This window comes from Salminus brasiliensis, chromosome 5 (assembly GCF_030463535.1).
Source record: "Salminus brasiliensis chromosome 5, fSalBra1.hap2, whole genome shotgun sequence".
Taxonomy (NCBI): Eukaryota; Metazoa; Chordata; class Actinopteri; order Characiformes; family Bryconidae; genus Salminus; species Salminus brasiliensis.
In genome coordinates this window covers 9,176,532-9,195,839 of record NC_132882.1, presented here as the reverse complement: position 1 = coordinate 9,195,839, position 19,308 = coordinate 9,176,532, and the positions used below count along the sequence as shown (strand labels likewise).

The window sequence follows — 19,308 nt, the reverse complement described above, 5'->3', positions numbered from 1 at the left end:
ACCAACCTTCATGATTTAGAGAGGATCTGCAAAGAAGAGTGGGCCAAAATTCCCCCTGGTGTGTGTGCTAAACTTGTGGTTAACTACAACAAACGTCTCACCGCTGTGCTTGCAAACAAAGGCTTTGCCACTAAGTATTGAGTGTGTTTGGCAAGAGGGATCAAATACTTATTTTCCTCATTGAAATACAAATTAATTAAAATATATTCTTTAAAATTATATTCTGGATTTTTGTCTTGATATTCTGTCTCTCCATGTTAGAATATATCTACCATTAAAAGTGCAGAAGGATAGTGTCTTTATTAGTGGGCAAACAAAGAAAATCAGCAAGGGATCAAATACTTCTTGGACTCACTGTATGTATGTATGTATGTGTATATGATATATATCTATATCTCGGACAGCAGTGGTCAAAAACATTAGGCAACATCTACTGGGAAAACACAGACCTGTGAATCGGACAGGGCTACAATTATCAGACGATCATTGAGCTAAGTGGAAAACGGTAGGTAATTCGGCCTGTTATTTTCTCAGAGGATGGCGGAGAAAATGAATGGATCAATGCTTGTCGATACTGGAGAGCAGGACATCACCTCCAGACTCTGCTCGTGGGGAATATAGATTGCAACATAAACCAGGCCTTGGCCGCTGCTTTTTCCAGAGCCAGTGTCTGCAGAAGAGGAGCTCAAACCTGGCACAGAAGTGAATGCCAGGGGGAGCAAACTGGGATCAGCGCTAGGCTGAAAGCGATCACTAACCAACTGGCTTTTACCATCTCTTCCCTCCAACGTCCACTCCCTCGAAAACAAACTGGAGTACCGCAGCTGACCACCAAACTGGAGCTAAACACACATCAGAATATAGTCAAGGGAGCCAAATCCGTGGAAGCGAGTGGGTGCTAGGCTAAAAGCTAACCAGCTTGAATCTCTTAGCTTGCTGTAAGCTCTGCTCTTATACACCGATCAGCCATAACATTAGTACCGCCTAATATTGAGAAGGTTCTCTTGTGCCGCTACCTTCAATTTCTAGGCCATTTCGAGGAATGGCCTTCACAATACTTCTGAAGGCATCCTATGGTATCCATCACCAACAGAAGTATTGGATGGAGCTCCAACCATCATTCCAGAGAACACTCAATGCTGGGGGGCTTTATATCTCTCTAGCCCCTTAGTCCTGTTCTATTGGCAGTACCTCTCTGAAGGGCCTAGACAAGCTGTGTGTGCCTTTGCACATCTGGGTCAGCAGTAGGTGCATTGAATGTTTCATTGAGAGACCCCTGTACCATAGCCTGTTTATCCCTTATCTGTCTCTCCCCAGCTGCCCACTGTGTGAAGAACATGTCCGACTTGCATGAACGACACATTGCTGAGTGTAAATAATCTAATTTGGTAACATGAGTAATAGGCATGTGCGTGAATTGTGAAAGGACACAGGAAGGAATGCTTTTTTTTCTGACATGCTGCATCTCTGAAAGCCAGGCTGCTTTGGCAGACTGTGGCTGTGCTCCTGTAGAAGGGAGGTACTCACTACTGCCTCCGATGATTCAGAAACTCTACACTGATGACAAAGACCAACTGTGCAGTGGTCCTCTCTGGTCACGTGGCTCCCACTCGACCACCATCGCCTTCTTACTCACTGAAGGCCAGAGCCCTCGGTTATAAACTGGTCATGCTCGCCAGATTGGATCTTAAATCTCATGCGTGTTGAAGACCGCGTTGAAGTAGAGCTTCATAAATCCTGAATGTGGCGTGAAGCTGTAATGGCATGGTGCAAATCTCCTTTTTTATAATAATAAAATAATATAATAATTTATAAACTGCTTTAATGTCCCACACCGATCAGCCATAACATTAGATAACAACTAAATACCATTTAATTATCCGCCTACAGTGGCAGCTTTCAAAGGGTGGGGTTTACATATTTGACAGCAAGTGAAGTCAGTTCTTGAAGGTGCTGTGTTGTTAAAAGCAGAGATGAAGATGCATAACCAAATGTCTAGACGACTGGGTCAGAACATCTGCAAAACATCAGGCAGGTCTTTTTAGGGTGTTTGCATTAGGCAATGGTCAGTACCTACCAAAAGTGCACCAAAAAAGGTCTACCAGTGGACTGGCAACAGGTCCATGGGCATCAAAGGCTGATTGATTGCACCTAGGGAATGAAGACTACCTGTTTGGACTAATCCTGTCGATGCTTTGACAGGTTGCAGCTGTTTTAGGTGACACAAGGAGAAAACATACATGGTTTTAATGTTTTGGCTAATGTTTTGGCAAATCTCACCATCAGGGACATGATTTACTGTAATGAGGCACTGCTGAATGGAACTCGGGCTCCGGCAGACTAAAGGAGGAGGGGACACTCTGAGCAGTGTCGTTACTCTGGTCATAATTCAGTGAAAATGGGCCATTATTAACTGGTTAACCAGTAAAGTTTTAATTCTGGAGCAGCTGGATGTTCTCTTGGTTCTCTTTTCATGAGGCTGAACTCTGCTTCTTATTAAAGAAGTGAATCAAACAGTGAACCACGCTGCTCCAACTCTCCTGCACCACACACTTCTCTCAGAACTGGAGTCAAACCCCACTGCTTATCAGTGACGATGAGGTGATGGAGGACAAGCCCTGTATTTTGCGTAGGTTTAGTTCCAAATTCTACATTTAATTAATGTCAAATATAAATTCCCATATTTGTGCATTCCTAGATGATCCTGTTTCAGTGATCTGTGAGTGAGGAATATGGAAAACAGCATTCCTTGGTCTGTGAATCTCTTACTGGCTTTCTGACTGATAGAAGATCAGGCCTGTGCTGCTGTGGGCCGGTGCGACTGTGCTGCAGTGGGCCGGTGCGACTGTGCTGCTGTGGTCCGGTGCGACTGTGCTGCAGTGGGCCGGTGCGACTGTGCTGCTGTGGTCCGGTGCGACTGTGCTGCTGTGGTCCGGTGCGACTGTGCTGCTGTGGTCCGGTGCGACTGTGCTGCTGTGGGCCGGTGCGACTGTGCTGCAGTGGTCCGGTGCGACTGTGCTGCAGTGGTCCGGTGCGACTGTGCTGCAGTGGGCCGGTGCGACTGTGCTGCAGTGGGCCGGTGCGACTGTGCTGCAGTGGGCCGGTGCGACTGTGCTGCAGTGGGCCGGTGCGACTGTGCTGCTGTGGGCCGGTGCGACTGTGCTGCTGTGGGCCGGTCGTCCTGTAATTGGCTGTGACACAGATCTATCATGCATCAGAAATGACACTGGATGAACTAAGACCCTACAAATGCGCACGACTCCCACTTCAAAGCTCTGGGCTTATTTTAGAGTGCTTTGAACTGGCTGTCAGTCACAGCTTTCAGACGATGACTCGCTCTTCATCCGGCAACTGCTCCTTTTCTTCCCTCTCCTCCTCAAATCACAGTTTTGCATCTGTCATCTGCTGAGTTTCTTCAGACCATGATCTGAGGGTGTGTGTGTGTGTGTGTGTGTGTGTGTGTGTGTGTGTGTGTGTGTGTGTGTGTGTGTGTGTGTGATATAGTTCCAAGGTTCGTGTTAAACTGCTTCAGAGAGTCTTATACACACCGATCAGCCGTAACATTAACACCACCACCGCGTTTCTACGCTCATTGGCCATTTCTTTCATTTCCACTGACCACTGACTGGAGCACTCTGTAGTTCTATAACTACACTGAAAACAGTCCATCGTGTGTGTGTGTGTGTGTGTGTGTGTGTGTGTGTGTGTGTGTGTGCGCGCGTGGGTGAGATGGAGGGATATATAGTTATCATAACCTTAATTTCCAAATGTTTGTGGACACTCCTTCTAACACATGCATTCAGCTACTTGAAGTCACACCCAATGCACACAGATGTGCAAATGCCCACACACACCTGGTCTAGTCCCTGTAGAGAAGTATTGCCAATAGAATAGGACTCTCTGGAGCAGATAAACATGAACCTATTGACTCCATGCTGCCTAATACCAGGCATATAAAGCCCCCCAGCATTGAGCTGTGGAGTAGTGGAACTGTGTTCTCTGGGATGATAGTTCTCCATTCAATACTTTTGGGATGAGGTGGAGTGGTGATCATCCAACATCCTGACCTCTTAACACCCTTTTTGCTTAATGCAATCAAATCTTCACAGCAATGCTCCAAAATCTAGTAGGAAGCCTTCCCTGGACAGTAGAGACAGTTAATCCAACAGAAACAGAAGATTTCAGAAGAAATAATGAATGAGCAGGTGTCCCAATACTTTTGTCCATGTAGTGTTTCATCATATCACCAACCTTTATAGCCTCTCTAGTTCAAGCCTCAGCTCATTTTTCCCCTTTTACTGTTCCTCCTCATTCAACGGTGTGTGTGAATGCTCAGCCGAGGCTGTTGCTGAAGCTGGCTTCGCCTCGTCTCCTCGCTGTGTGTCTGGGTGGAGGCTCTTCCTTGGGTGCCAGGCTGCCACTTTGATGTTGGCAATCGAGGCTCCTGCTCATTCCGCACTCAGTGCAGCCAGATGAAAAGGCCAGAGAGAGAGAGAGAGAGAAAAGCACATACTCTCCCTTACTCACTCTTTCTCCCTTCCGAAAGCGAGAGGCGTTGTCACCTTCCATCTTCGTAACCAGCTGCCTAATGACTCCTTGCTTATTTAGTGCGTGCTCTGTGCATCACCGCCCCTAATAAGCCGTGGCAGTCGGCGCAGGAGCATGACAGACTTATTTTCCAGCGTGCTCTTGCACATGCTCACTTCAGCGTACAGTGGTCATGGGCTGAGCCCCTGCTGCCCGTGGAGAAACTCATCCTGCTTCCAGCATCTGGAGTCATTTCAGTGATTGCGAGCAGCCTGGCCTCTGAAAGCCCGCTAATGGGAGGAGATCTTCATGTTCGTGCAGGAATACCACACGCTGAGACACACTGAGCTTCACCTCCGTCATCAGGACTGAGAAATGAGCTTTTTAGCTCTTGGCTTTCATATGCGTGAAGCGATGGTGGGGTTTTTCTTTGATTAAAAAGAAATTAGAAGTTTCCTGAACTTTCATCTCTGGGTGAAAAGTGTATGTTGGTAGTAATGAAGAAAAGTGGGTGGGCAAAAAGCTGGTGTTACGGAATCCGGTAACTATGGTCTCATTCACAAATTAAACTCTGTCCCAGACACTGATTTCTGCTCTGGCGGCTTTACTTCCACTAGTATTGGGACATCTGCTCAATCATTGCTTCTTCTGAAATCAGGGTTAATAAAAAAAGAAGGTATCCTCAGGGGGTCGCTGGTTCGGATCTCTGTCATTCTGCTAGCGCAATTGAGCGTTCTCTCCCCAGGGTGGGTAGATGGCACCCCCCCCCACATCACTTCGTTGCTTGTGTGTTGGAGCCAGGTGCATTGGTGGCCCAACGGCATTGCATCGGCAGCAGAAATGAGCTGCTTGACTCAAGCTGTGTTGGAGTGTGTTGGTCCACCTTCACCGGGGACTGGGGGGGTAATTAGCAGTCCAATTTGGGGGGGGGGGGGATTGGATAAAATGAATAAGAAAAATAGGTGTATTCTGCTGTTGAAGTAACTGTCTCTACTCTCAACTGTCTCTTCTACTGGATTTTAGAGCATTGCTGTGAGGATTTGATTGCATTCAGTGTTCCAATCTCATTCCAAAAGTATTGGATGGAGAACCATCATTCCAGAGAACACAGCTCCACAGCTCAATGCTAGAAGACCCATCAAGCCCATGTCTGGCACTAGGCAGCATGATGCCAACAGGTTCATGATTATCTGCTCCAGAGAGTCCTAATCTATTGACTGTACTTCTCTACAGGGACGAGACAAGCTTGTGTGTGCATTTGCACATTTGTGTCAGCAATGGCTGAATGTGTTCATTAGAAGCATTATACTTTAGCTATACTATAACATTTCAACCATATTTTGGCCTAATCGTAATTCAGGAGTGAAGACGGAATGGGAGTAACCTTAAATCCTGAGAGTTTAACTCCTCCTTTTCTGACAGATTAACTAACACACTCTTTACCTGCTGCTCTGTGAGCCGTTTGTTGTTGCTGCATCACGTGTACAGTGAGGCTTTGACCTTAAATAATGCAGCAGTGACATTATTCTGCTGGTGAAATGTACACAGTGTAACTGCGGCACTATTTAAGGTGGAATGGAGAGTTCGAATTAGAAGCCACCTTTAGCTTCTGTTTTGGCTGCTAACTGGAAATGCCACCACTCATATCAGTTCCAGTAAAGCTCTGTTTTGTTTTGCTCAGCAAAATAAGCTCACAGATGAACTTCGTCTCTGGTAGGTTTAAAAACAATGAGAAGTTTGGCACTGCAGCAGCAGGATCATGAATATTAATGGCGCCTAGAAGATACCAGATGGCTCTCTGCTACAGCAAACCTAAGGATCGGAAGTTAATCGGAATCTTAAAAGCAGAGACCCGATCCAGTAAAAAAAAAAAAGCCCCCCCCCCATATCCAGAGATCCCAAGATGCTGGATTACTGCTGTAAAATATCTATTATAATATATCTATGATATCGATGAATGTCATTTCTCTGTAGTGAGACATCTGCTGATGTGTACATGAGAAACGGCCCACAATTCCCATATGTCTTCATCTGTAGTGAATGTCGTAGGTCTTATCTTCAACATTGTGGATGTGACCTTTAATCCTGTTGGTGTATTCAGTGCTCTGGGTCCTCTGAGGCACGTTTTCTGTGTTTTCCGGACTTAAATAGGACACATTCTCCTGCCTGACAAATTTACCCTCTTCCCATCTATATGTGTTTTTGTGTATTTGTGCTGCTGTATGAATAAAGGGGAATGAAGGGGTCTGTCTTGAAATAAGTGCTGATTTGTAGCTCCTGTGTCTTTTCTGTCCTCAGGACGTACGCCCTGCGCAGGGTGCGTGACGCGTTCAGGGAGAACCGAAGCGTGCAAGACCCAAAAGCTCTGGAGCAGCTCCTGAACAAGGCCCATGACAGCCTGGCCATCATCCAGAGACAGGTACTGCTCACCTCTGCAAAACAGAAACACCGCGATAGCAATCATAAAATGCAGCACAGTGTTCTCTCGTCCTCCCCTTCCTCCCCCTGACTCTCTCTAAATCCCTCCACCCTCTAAAGAGAGTTTGTCTGGTTGCTGCTGCTGCTGCTGCTACTGCGGCTGCTCCAGAAGCATATTGATGAGCATCTGGTGGGCTCCCACCTGTCCCCTGGCATGAGGATGGCATCGCTCGCGTGCCACTAATGACCACTGATACCCTGCTGTCTCGTGCTTTGTTCCCATAATTCTATTCAGCACTGGGGCCGCTTCCCCGGGGATGGTGGCTTTCCGTCAGGCTTTTTGTCCTTTTTAAGTGACCCAATCAGGGAAATGTTTTCTTGCCTCTCTCACCTTTTTGGCCATTTGTTGGCTAACGTCTGAGAGTCCTCGATGAAGCTGAGTAGAGTTGAGTCCTGGTTTTAGGACACAGTAGAAGATGATGAGGGTACAGTGTCTCCCACAGATTGGAAGTGTGCTTTGCTTCTGAGGCGGAGCCTGGCTAAGCCTGATCACTCAAACCTATTTCGTGACGCATCTTGACCACGTTTAACTCCAGGCAAGCAGAAATACATCTGTCCAAAAGTTAATGTGAGTAATTATTACTGCTGTGCATGCTGGTTTCTCTCTCCCTTATTTACTGGTAGATAAGCAACCACGGCTGACCGTATTGCGGAGTGTGTTACCTTTCGGTTTAAAAAGCACAGGTCTACAGCCAGATTGGTTCAGCCATGCAAACAGTTGATCATAAATGAAATTGAATATGATGCTCAAATATGAAATTGTATATTTCTCACAGCCTTACAATACTGGGAAAAGTTTGCATCATGAGCATTGCATCATGAGCATTGCAATTGCATCATGAGCATTGCATCATGAGCATTGCATCATGAGCATTGCATCATGAGCATTAGTATTGTATCATGAGCATTAGTATTGTATCATGAGCATTAGTATTGTATCATGAGCATTGCATCATGAGCATTAGTATTGTATCATGAGCATTGCATCATGAGCATTGCATCATGAGCATTAGTATTGTATCATGAGCTTTAGTATTGTATCATGAGCATTAGTATTGTATCATGAGCATTGCATCATGAGCATTGCATCATGAGCATTAGTATTGTATCATGAGCTTTAGTATTGTATCATGAGCATTAGTATTGTATCATGAGCATTAGTATTGTATCATGAGCATTAGTATTGTATCATGAGCATTGCATCATGAGCATTAGTATTGTATCATGAGCATTGCATCATGAGCGTTCATATATTCTCCCTCTATCAGCCATCCAGCGCTTGTTACAGTTCGGCTTACGTTGTTCAGTTCCAATGGTTATGAAAGCCTACCTACCTTAACACATCAAAATCAAGAAATGGCTCATTTTACTTTTGAACTTGAACTTTTGAAAATGTATAGACCTGTGCAGTCTTTTGTATTTTCTAATGGAGCCGTAACAGGAATGTGAGAACCATCTACTGTATCCGTCGTGGAAACCTCATCATTCAAAAGTGTAATTTATCAGCATAAAACATTATTGGTTATTATTGGACAAATGACTGGTTTTAATTTAACGATATACAAATATATATATAAATACCCCCTACAATTACTCTGAACCAGGGATGGGGAGTGGGGTATGAAGTCCAGCACAGTTTGCAGATTCCTTGGCTCTTATATTTACATTGACATTTATGGCATTTAGCTGACGCTCTTATCCAGAGCGACTTTCAAGGGCCAATGTAGTGTTAGGAGTCTTGCCCAAGGACTCTTATTAGTGTAACGCAGCACAGTCACCCAGGTTGGGAATGGAACCCTCCATCTCCCAAATGGTGTAATAGCTCACTGGCAGATAGTGGTGTTATCTGTTGCGCCACACCAACTCCAGACGTACTAAACCTGGCAATTAACCGGTGAGTTAAATCAGGTGCAGGAGCAAAAAAATAATAAAACTGTGGAGGAATCCAGCCCTCCAGGACCAATGTAGCCCACCCCTGCTCTAAAACCAATCAGGAACTCCTGTAGTCACACCACTTAGGTTAGAAACCATCAGATAAGAAAGTCGAACGGTAATAATGTACATGTTGGTGTTTTTTGTTTGTTTGTTTGTTTATTTGTTTACACAGAAATGTAAGATCGGGTCTCATCTGGTCACCCAATTCAGCCAAAGCTTATCCAGAAACTAGCCAGTTTAGTTCAGCGGATGCACTGTAGCATTCTTTTGTAAAAGCTGAGAACATGCCATGACTGAGTTTTTCTACCTACAGCACTATAATAATAGACTTCTTGAAACATAAGAGAAGAAATGGCTTGTTGCGCAGATGAAAGGTGTTCAAATCCAGAAATAATCATTATTCTCAGCCTGAATACTAATCCACTCTGCAGGTGCTTGGTCATGTTGGTCCTGAAGTTCTGCTCCAGCGCTGGCTGAGCTTGTATAGGCAGCCCTCCCACTGGAAGTGCTTAAGTTGCCAAACGAAAGGTCTTAAAAGGGCATGAAACTATCTTTGGGTCACAGAAAGTTCTTGTTCTGTGATTGTGTCACTCAGCAAATTAAAAATATGCCTGTATCAGCGGATTCTGAATTAGACACCACCTTTGGCTGAACCTCAACAAGATGACCCTCGCATAGGGTGTACTGGACAGGTCCTAGAGTCCTGGTCAGTGGTTGAAGGGTTTTCTCAGAAAAAAACTTTTTGAAGTTTAAGATTAAAGGACATACTGCGTGTGTGCCCTCAGTTTCCTCCAAGAAAGCTCTGAGGAAATGGACAGAGATTTGATTAGGTACTAATAGTATGTTGTAGGGATGCGTTTAAATTACTGATGAATTACTCCAAATGTGATCAGAAGAGGCAAAAGAGGGGAATAGACTGAAGACTTCCATTCTTACTTCCTGCCAAATGCTTTGCTGACCTTGATATTACTGTTCTGATTGGCCGGCCAGCTCTCTGGACCTTAACCCCATATGGGGTATTGTCAAGAGGTAGATGAGACACGATTAAAGTAACCTGGGCTTCAAAAACGTCTTGCCAGTGCCACAAGCTGATTGCCTGTAACACACCTCATTGATGCAAATGACCGCAAAAAAGTGTGTGTGTGTGGGTGTGTGGCATCGCTCCACGAGGAACTGCATTTTTCATCCACAAGCCGCGGTTCCCTGTCTTTCGGCCACAGTTCTGGGGACTGGGATTTCTGCCACTGCTGGTAGACCAGTATGACCGTAAGCTTCCATACACCTGCAGATTCAGCAACTTTCTTCACACTATGAAAACACACAAGAGGTGGTTCAGTGCAGTGAAGGTTTTGTTGGATGTGTGGAAAATGGGTCGCAAAGCAGATACAGTTAATGATTGGCTGATTTAGCTGATTTAGCCAATCATTACCTGTATCTGCTTTGCTACCCATTTTCCACACATCCAACAAAACCTTCACTGCACTGAACCACCTCTTCTCAACCCACAAATCCCCTCGCACACCCTGCAGGTATTATACACCAGCACACTCTTGATAAATTTGACTTCTTGTTCCAAGCCTGACTAGTGCTCCCCCTAGTGGTTAAACATTCAGTTCTGCTGCGTCTGTAACTCCTCTGCCCCAATCGATGATAAAATTGGGAGGATTTTTCACAGCAGTTTTAAAAGGTGACACTCCCACTGGTGGCCCCGGTGACTTCTAAAGCAGAAAAGTCTCAGATTGCCTCCTTTCTCACTTATCCCAAGCCTGCAGGCTTGTTATTGACCCCCTGGCATGCTGCTTTTTTTATGTGCTGAGGCGGGCCAAATGAAAATACATAAATATTATAAGTGATTTTTATTATTATTAATTAATTAATTGTTTATTTTAATGCATCACTGGTGTGTCATGTCCGTGACTAATGTGCTGGACCGTTGTGAGCGTTTGGTCTGCAGGTGGCCGTGCATGTGTCACATTATGACAAAATATTCATCGGACGAACGCGGGACAAGATGGACACGTTGTTACTGAACAGCTATCAATTATTAATAGAGATGAATTATTGATTTAGACAAAGGTGAGAATCTGCCAAAACACCCTTTCCTGAGGTGTTTACAAAACTGCAGGTGATGGACTGAAAGATCTTGAGACGTCCTTGAATTGCACTGATGTAAAAGAGTGAGAGCTGTTCACAGAGGACACAGTAAGAAAAGCAAAGCAAAGCTAAAGAGGAAAAGGAAAGACACATAGGAAAGTAGAGCAGCAGTAAAAACACTGATGGAAGGAAGTTTGGTTGTTGTACCTGCACTGTGTCTCCATCCAGCTCTGTTCCCATGTACAGAAGCGTGGCTTTGATCTCTGACTCCAGAATCAAAGAGCAGCTTCCCAATCAGTCTCTCCAGGAACTGAGCCTGTATTAGCGCTGTAGCCTTTTCTCTTATTCTCCTTGCAGGGAAGAGAGGTTTTAAAGGAGAACGGATAAAAGGCACCTGTTTTAAGATTTGGGTCAAACGTGAAAGCAAGCAAATCCACCCACAGTCACTTAGAAATGTCCTCGGATTAGGAGTTACGCAGACTGGTTGACTAGATGTTACATGTGCAGTCAATTAAGATTTGAAATGCAAATGAGCTTCCCTGTAACAGTTAGCTGGTACTCAGGTTGAAGAAGCAGGAGATGTCTGAAGCTCGAAGCTCGAAGCCCTTAGCTCCACCAGTGGGCAGTGCAGAGCCTTTGTCTTATCTAAGTCAAGCCAAAGGATCTGTATGCCAAACGTGGACCACCCAAATACGAGGCTACGTTCTTAATTTAGATATTTAACCAGTTCTGATGCAGTGATTAAAGTTTTGGAGCAACTCAGCAGTAGTTTGATGGTTATGAGGAACATTTACTGACACTGTTGATTTGCTAGTCTTTTAGGAGCACTGGTACTACGGTCACATAAAAAAAAAAGAAACAAATGGATTGCACAAAGCGTGGATCTGAGCAAGACATCTGAATTGAAGCTAGGAATTGAATTTAGCAGGAAGCATTATTATTATTGTTTTCTAATAATATATTAATCATATTTATATCTGACTAAAAGGCCCAGCCTGGTATGTGAGCAAAAAATCGTATTAAAAATGGAAAATATTCCTTCCGAATGGATATTCTAAGCTTAACCTACCCATCCATAGAGACCAAGTGCAATCATGTTAATCTAAGTCATATTTATCTGTGTAGCTCTTTTTATGTATGTTATGTTGTTGTTACAGATTTACAGGAATCTGGATATCAACAGTAGAATATGTAGCCCCTAAAAAGCCAAAGGAAAAACAGTGGCAAGAACAATTCCCTCAAAGCTGGAGGAAGAAACCCTAAGAGGAACCCACATTCAAAGGGGGGACCATCCTCCTCTAGTCAAAACCAGCTGTTTATAAGTGACTAATAAAACTCTAACATCACAGAAGTGCATTGTTATTCACAGGTGTTCTGATCTAATCACTGATGGACTGAGCAACAGTCCCATCATCTTTCCCAGTGTTGGTACATCAGGATGGCACAGAGATGTGGTCTGAAGGTGTGGAATGTAGCAGATGTCAGGAATGGAGGGTGGTTAACTGGTCTGGGGCAGGTAGCAGGAGACTCCCGACGGTAAGCCTTATGTCCACACCAGCGCCAGTGCTGTGCTCCTTAGGATTCCCAGACACAGTTGGCTGTGGCCTCACCCAAGACTCCAAACTTTTGACCAGCAGTGTATGGCAAATTAGGCTTGACTAGTCACCCACCACTTTTATGACCACTGAACATGAAAAATAGTCACGCACCTTTTTGTGTGAGTGTGTGAGTGTGTGTGTGAGTGTGTGAGTACACCCTATGCCTCTCCTTTTTTTTCCTGTGCACATATGTGAAGACACAAGTTGGCGTGACTAAGCAGGCTGTCACTGCCAGCCACTGATGTGCTGAGTGCTTTGCGTGTGTTCCTGTCGTCTGTCATGGCGTGTGTGTGTGTGTGTGTGTGTGTGTGTGTGTGTGTGCATGTGTGTGTGTGTTTGTGTGTGTGTGATATTCAAGACCGTTTGTGTAGGTGGCTCCCACTCCTCTGGTGACCGTGCCGCATTGTAGTATGCAGTGCCACTGTGTCTGAGTCACACGTACATGCATACACACACACACACATGGTGCACGGACGTGCTTCGCGCTGCTGGAGGAAGCAAGGCCCTCTGCCTCCCTCTCCATCCTCATACACTTACACACACACACACACACACACACACACACAAACACATGCACATGAACACACATACACTCATGGAGCAAATGTCCTGCTGTGTGTCGTGACACTGCCAGCGCATATGCCACCATACACCCACACTCTGCTTCAGAGGAGCATGGCAAGACAGAACTCAAGCTCTCTGTAGTGTGTTTGTGTGGGGTTGGACGGGTGGGGGGGCTCTGTGGGGCTCCATAATGTGGATGACTGGTACTTATTACTTTCCCCTCTTTACGCTCCTTCTTTCTACTTGAGGTTGGTTGTCAGCACACAACCAGCATCTGACCGACATTACCGTGCATCAGCCACAGGTAGCTGGAATAAAGGTAAAGGGTGACTCACTAAACGCTAAAAGCAAGGCCGCGACAGAACAGGAGAAAGCCGTATGTGTCACTGTTAAATCCCATGTGCAGCCGCTCCCTGAGCTCTCAGCTGGTGCTTTGCTCTGCTCGGAAACAGTTTAAAATTTACAGCACCAGCCTCCCCCACCCCAAACAAAACCTGCTCCCATTTCTTTGATATACACCCTTATGCCCTTTTTACTGGGGAGGCCTGAGGATATTAAAGTAAATGTGTGCTATGCAATATTGATGTGCCCCCTATCTCAAAATGCACTTAAGTTAGTGTTACAAGTATAAAAATCTGTGGCTCCGGGTAGCAGCCCATTGCAGAGTGCAGGCATCTCCGCAGGAAGCTGCCTCCCTGCCTCTGCTGCTCCAGATAGAATTTTAATGAGGCTCTTAATGGATTTCACATCAGGTTTTCTATCTGGATCGCCGATATTTTCATCTCACCACACAGACCATATGAAGACCATATTTTATTATTTTTTTATATATTTATATGTTTATTCTTTATTATTTTTATAGAATTACAGAATTTTTTATTTCATTAGAATTGACACTGGCTTATCATTTAGCTTTAATTACTTGTAGAGAATACCACATTTTTGTGTGTGTGTGTAAACGGCAATACCATACTGAAACTTTGAGAATCAGGAGCAGAGTTGTCTTCTGAAATCAAGAGGATTAAAAAAACAACGAGTTGATCCTGCTTTTGTTGGAGTAACTGGCTCTACTGTCCAGGGAAGAAGGCTTTCTACCAAATTTTAGAGCATTGCTGTGAGGATTTGATTCATTCAGCAACAACAAGACCGTTTGTGAGGTCAGGATGTTGGATGATCACCACCCAACTCCTCCTCAACTCATCCCAAAAGTACTGAGAACACCGTGCCCATGGGTTCATGTTTATCTGCTCTAGAGCGTCCTATTCTATTACGATGCTGCTCTGTGGGGTCTGGATACTAATGCTGTATGTGTGCATTTGCACATCTGTGTCAGCAATGGGTGCAACCTAAAATAGTTGTTCATTAGAAGGGGTGTCCACAAACATTCGGACATATAGTGGAAGTATTATTCTCCAAAGCTCTAGCTTTTCGGGCTTCCCTTGACCTGAACGGAGAGCAGGATTTCCGTTGCAGCGCATCACTTGATCGATTGTGACCGTAACTCACCGTGCGGAAAGCCCGTGATACGCAGGAGCTGATTTGAGCTGTTGGCACTGAACCAAGTAAAATGGGTTCAGAGCCTCCCTCTCGCCCAGCCCACTAGTTTTCTGATTCATATTTATGCTGCTCGCTCTCACTGGAGTAGCGGTGGTAAATTTTCCTAAAGCCAAAATGAGTTTGACTTCATGTGGCAGCGCTTGTAATTCTGGCCGTGAAGCGATGAGGGACCGTAGCGGCTCGCTTAACAGGGCACAGCCTCACATTACAGACCTGCTGGCCGTCCATCTATCCATCCTCCTGCATGTATCAGTTGGAATTCAGGGTGTGGTGCTAACCACTGTCCTATGCAGTCATTCTGTACGTCTGTGTTAGCGTCTCTATTGGCCTGACCCACACACACACCTGCTCTGATCCTCAGTTGCTGAACGTAAAGGAGCGATCTCTGGAGAACGTAAAGGAGAGGTCTCTAAAGCGGTTTGTCTCAACTTTAGTTAAGTGCTTTGTTGCCAGTGCAGTTTACATACAAACTCCAGACTCCATGTGAACTCTTAAAGCTCATCCCGCGGGGCGGCGGCTCACGCTCTTCAGCAGGTGTGCTGAGGTTTGAGCTGATGCTTGCAGGTTTAGGTAAGCAGCAGGTTTGTCAATTATAGTCTCGTTTTGAGTCTTTCCCTGAGAGAGCAAAAGAAAGAGAAAGTTATGGACAAAAGTATTGGGACACCTGCTCATTCATTGTTTCTTCAGAAATCAAGAGTGTATCTTGCTTTTGTTGGAGTAACTGTCTCTACTGTCCAGGAAAGGCTTTCTACTAGATTTTGGAGCATTGCTGTGAGGATTTTGACTGCATTCAGCAACGAGAGTGTTACTGAGTGGCCTGGAGGTCATGGGTTAGAACCCCAAGCCATGCCGCTTCGCCATCAGCAGCTGAATTCAGAAAGTGCACTGTTGGCTATGTCCATGTTCTTTCCTGGTGGGTAGATGGTGCTCTCTCTGAGCGATGACCGGCACATGCGTCGGCCAGGTGGTGCTGAGGAGCTGGGAGCCCTGCACTTTCCTATCAGCATGGACGGCAGTTCAAAAAGGGGGGAGGGGTTAATTGGCAGCAATTGGAGAAAAAACAATAAACGAAATGTATTAAAATAAAAAAATAGCACTAATGAGGTCAGGATGATAATCGCCACCCCACCTCATCCCCAACTTCCCAGCTCCAAGTATTGGATGGGGCACCAACCATCATTCCAGAGAACACAGTTCCTCCACTGCTCCACAGCTCAATGCTAGGGAGCTTTATACCCCTCTAGCCCACACCTGGCATTAGGCATTGAAGCCAATAGATTTATATTTATCTGCTCCAGTGAATCCTATTCTATTGGCAGTACTTCTCTACAGGGGTTAGACAAGCTGTGTGTGTTTGCATTTCTTTTTAAACCAATACACTTCTCATCCCTAGTCTTTATCTGCATGAGTTCCTGCTTGAGTCTTGTCCTACAGCATTTGTTGCCTTGAGGGAGAATAGTGACACAGGCTGAGTCACAGCTTATGACGATGACTGCCATTCCACTAGTTTATACTGTTAGAAATCATGTATTGATTTGATTTAGCTCTACAGCTCCCTGCTCCCTATTATCTACTGCCAAGCAATCAATCCTCCATAACTGCAGTTAAAGGTACTTCACGTCAAAACCTCACGGCTCGTCCTCTTGTAACAGAGATGAAGTCTGAGTTGTAGACAGCATAAGCTTTCTAGAACATCCGGCACTACTTGGCACTGGATAGACCAGAGCAGATTTACACATTTTTATTACAGGTGAGAGTTTTCATCAGGCCAGGACTGCTTCTCAGCACTGCAGAAAGTGTCTTCTGGGTAAAATAGCACCTGGTTCTAGCTCTGTTTGCTTAGTTACGTGACATTCGAACAGTTTGAAAGGGATGGCAGTGTTTTAGATTTTCACAGTTGAGATTTCAGATGATTAAAAATGAAATTTTTGAAAATGTCTGTGCTTTTGTAAATTTAAGGACTATGGGAAATACTCATAGGCCCAGCCTATTTCCTTCACCCACATTCCAATCCCTCACTACGTTGCAAGCTCCTCACAGGGGTCATAAGTGTTTCACACTCCTTTTGTCAGTGTTTCACTGAGTTAAGCCCACAATACCTCCAGAAGGCTCAACAGAAAGGTCTGGCGTCCCAGACCCACTCCCCTCCAAACTTGGGCAACTTCATAACTATAGAAGCACACTGGCCTCCCTGGTGCCCAAGGCCATACCTCCACTGGCACTGTTAATGCATGCTTGGTGCCACCAGTTCCTTGTGCACTACTACAAAACGACACACACCTAGACTATATCAACGTTACTCCACACTGGCCTCCCTGGTGGCCAGGCTGTATATCTTCACTGGCATTATGGATTATGTAGGAATACTGACAACTGCAAAAGTGGTCGCGCAGCCTGAGCAGTTCTGAGAACATCCCTAATTGGTTTCCATGTGGTTGCCGTGGGATCCCAGATCCCTGTTTCTATATGGTTGTTCGACACTTTATTATGCTCTTCCAGATGGTTGCTATGCTATTGCTAAGCAGTCACTATGATGTAGGTAGACGGTTGGTAGGATGCCACTGATCAGTTGTTATGCCATATCTAACGGATGCTGAAATTTTGCTAGGTGGTTGGTGTTCTGTAGTGGAGATCAGCACCACCTTCCCTGTGGCAGACTACAGTTTGATTCCCCAGCTGGGGATCCCGCATGGTTGAAAGGGTTATTTTAGTGTCCTCATATAAAAGGATGTTCTTATGCAGTGTCCAGTTTTCTAGTAGGGCTGCCCAGTATGTTGTCTCTGCATCCTAAATGGCAATAGTCATATCGCAGGACGTGCAACATCTTGTGCAATGTCCTCATTATTTAAAAAAATGTTTTTAAAAATTATAAAAAATGAAAATTCACACAGTTCTGATAATAAATTATAAATAACAAGACCACATTCCTATAGAACAAGGGCTGGTTCTACGGTGGTTGTCCTTTTAATCCTGGCTGTATAGTGTGGCCTAGAATTTCAGGTTCCTGGATCATAGACCTGCAAATTTGCACGTATGTAATCTTATGTCGCAGATAAGTGACTATTTTAATACAAGTGCAATGATCACTTGTTTAATGTTCTGCTAATGTTCACGTCATTATTCTGACTAAGTGAATCTATAAAATTAGCCGTACCGCTTAGTTTTTATTTTTTGATGGCTTAGTCACGCTGTGTCTCATTTGTTTATATTAGCCTGGCGTCACCAGTGAAATCATCACATGGCACGCTGTCAGCTCATGAGCAGTCTTCTCTTTAGACAAAGGAAGGAAGGATGGTGAGTGTGTAAGGCTTAAGAATCGCTGCCATCAGCCCCAAAATAGCCTCCTCGAGCCTGTGACAAACAACCGAACAGCTTTGGGAGCTGTTATTTCCAGCTTAATCGCGTCTTCCCAACGAAAGCGGAATGGGCCGGGTGCATTAGCGCAGCAGTGGGAGGTAAAGTAGGGTGAAGATTAGTAAAGGAAGAAGCAATGACGGAGAAATTACTCATTTAGCAGATCTGGACAAATACATGACAGAGGAGGAAGAGAGTCAGGGATTCATGGCGGCCGAACGACGACCTGTTTGCAGTGTCATCTCATGCTGTTTCGGGGGCTAGCATAGGCCGTCTGTTTAAGTTTGGTGAGAATGTGTTGGTGGACAGTTTGTCTTTTGTTCAGGGCTGGAGAACCAGCGACGAATGGCAGCTTTTCGGGGTACACAAAGCCGATACGTGGGAGCTAAATCTGGGAGCTCAACCGTACTGACTGACGCTGTTTCAGAGTGGGCCTAGGTAAGGTTAGAAAGCAGGTTGACTGAAATAAACTTGGACGGTATTAATGTTGCAGTATCTGCGGATTTGACAGCAGTATTGTCTTTGCTTTGAGATGGTGATCTGCAACTTGGTCCCTCAACTGTGTGCACGCGTCTGATGTTGTGAAGAAAGCTCTCTGTGGGTCAAATTCTCAATTAATTAAAAAAGCACCAAGTAAGGGTTGGAGATTAACCTAATGCACAAACATAAAGGAGATGGCTAGGTTTTTTTTGCCTGTGGCAGAAGTTCTCTTGAAGATACACTCTACCTTTCACATGTGGCCCCAAACCATCTCAAAACCATCTGAAGATGACCCTCTCAGCTCAACAGAACCACTGGACCGCTACACTGTATGGAGCAGGCATTTTCAGGGCCTGTGCTTGTTTCCTTGTTGTTATATGTTGCGCATGCACTCTCCCACTTCCATTTACATTTTACATTTACATTTATGGCGTTTAGCTGACTTACAAGGTTACTCGTACTACAGAGGTGGGCCAATGTAGTGTTAGGAGTCTTGCCCAAGGACTCTTATTGGTGTAGCGCAGCAAAGTCACCCAGACCAGGAATCAAACCCCAGTCTTCCACATGGTGTGGTAGCTCACTGGCAGGTAGTGGTGTTATCTGTTGCGCCACACCGACCTAAGTGGCGCAGTTAATCCCTCTTCCACCATGGTGAAGGACAGCTCTTCTGACCAGATCGTTGCGAAACAGTGTCTTAGTTTTTAAACCACTGTACACTCAG

At 45.0% G+C, this 19,308-nt stretch overlaps 1 protein-coding gene across 1 annotated transcript in view; it reads left to right on the top strand.

Moving 5' to 3' along the window:
* Positions 1-19,308, top strand: part of lyrm4 (LYR motif containing 4) — a 73,028-nt gene that overhangs the window by 11,051 nt on the left and 42,669 nt on the right. The window contains exon 2 of the mRNA XM_072678706.1: positions 6,826-6,946. Coding sequence (XP_072534807.1) covers positions 6,826-6,946 — 121 coding nt within the window. The remainder of the gene's footprint in view (positions 1-6,825; positions 6,947-19,308) is intronic.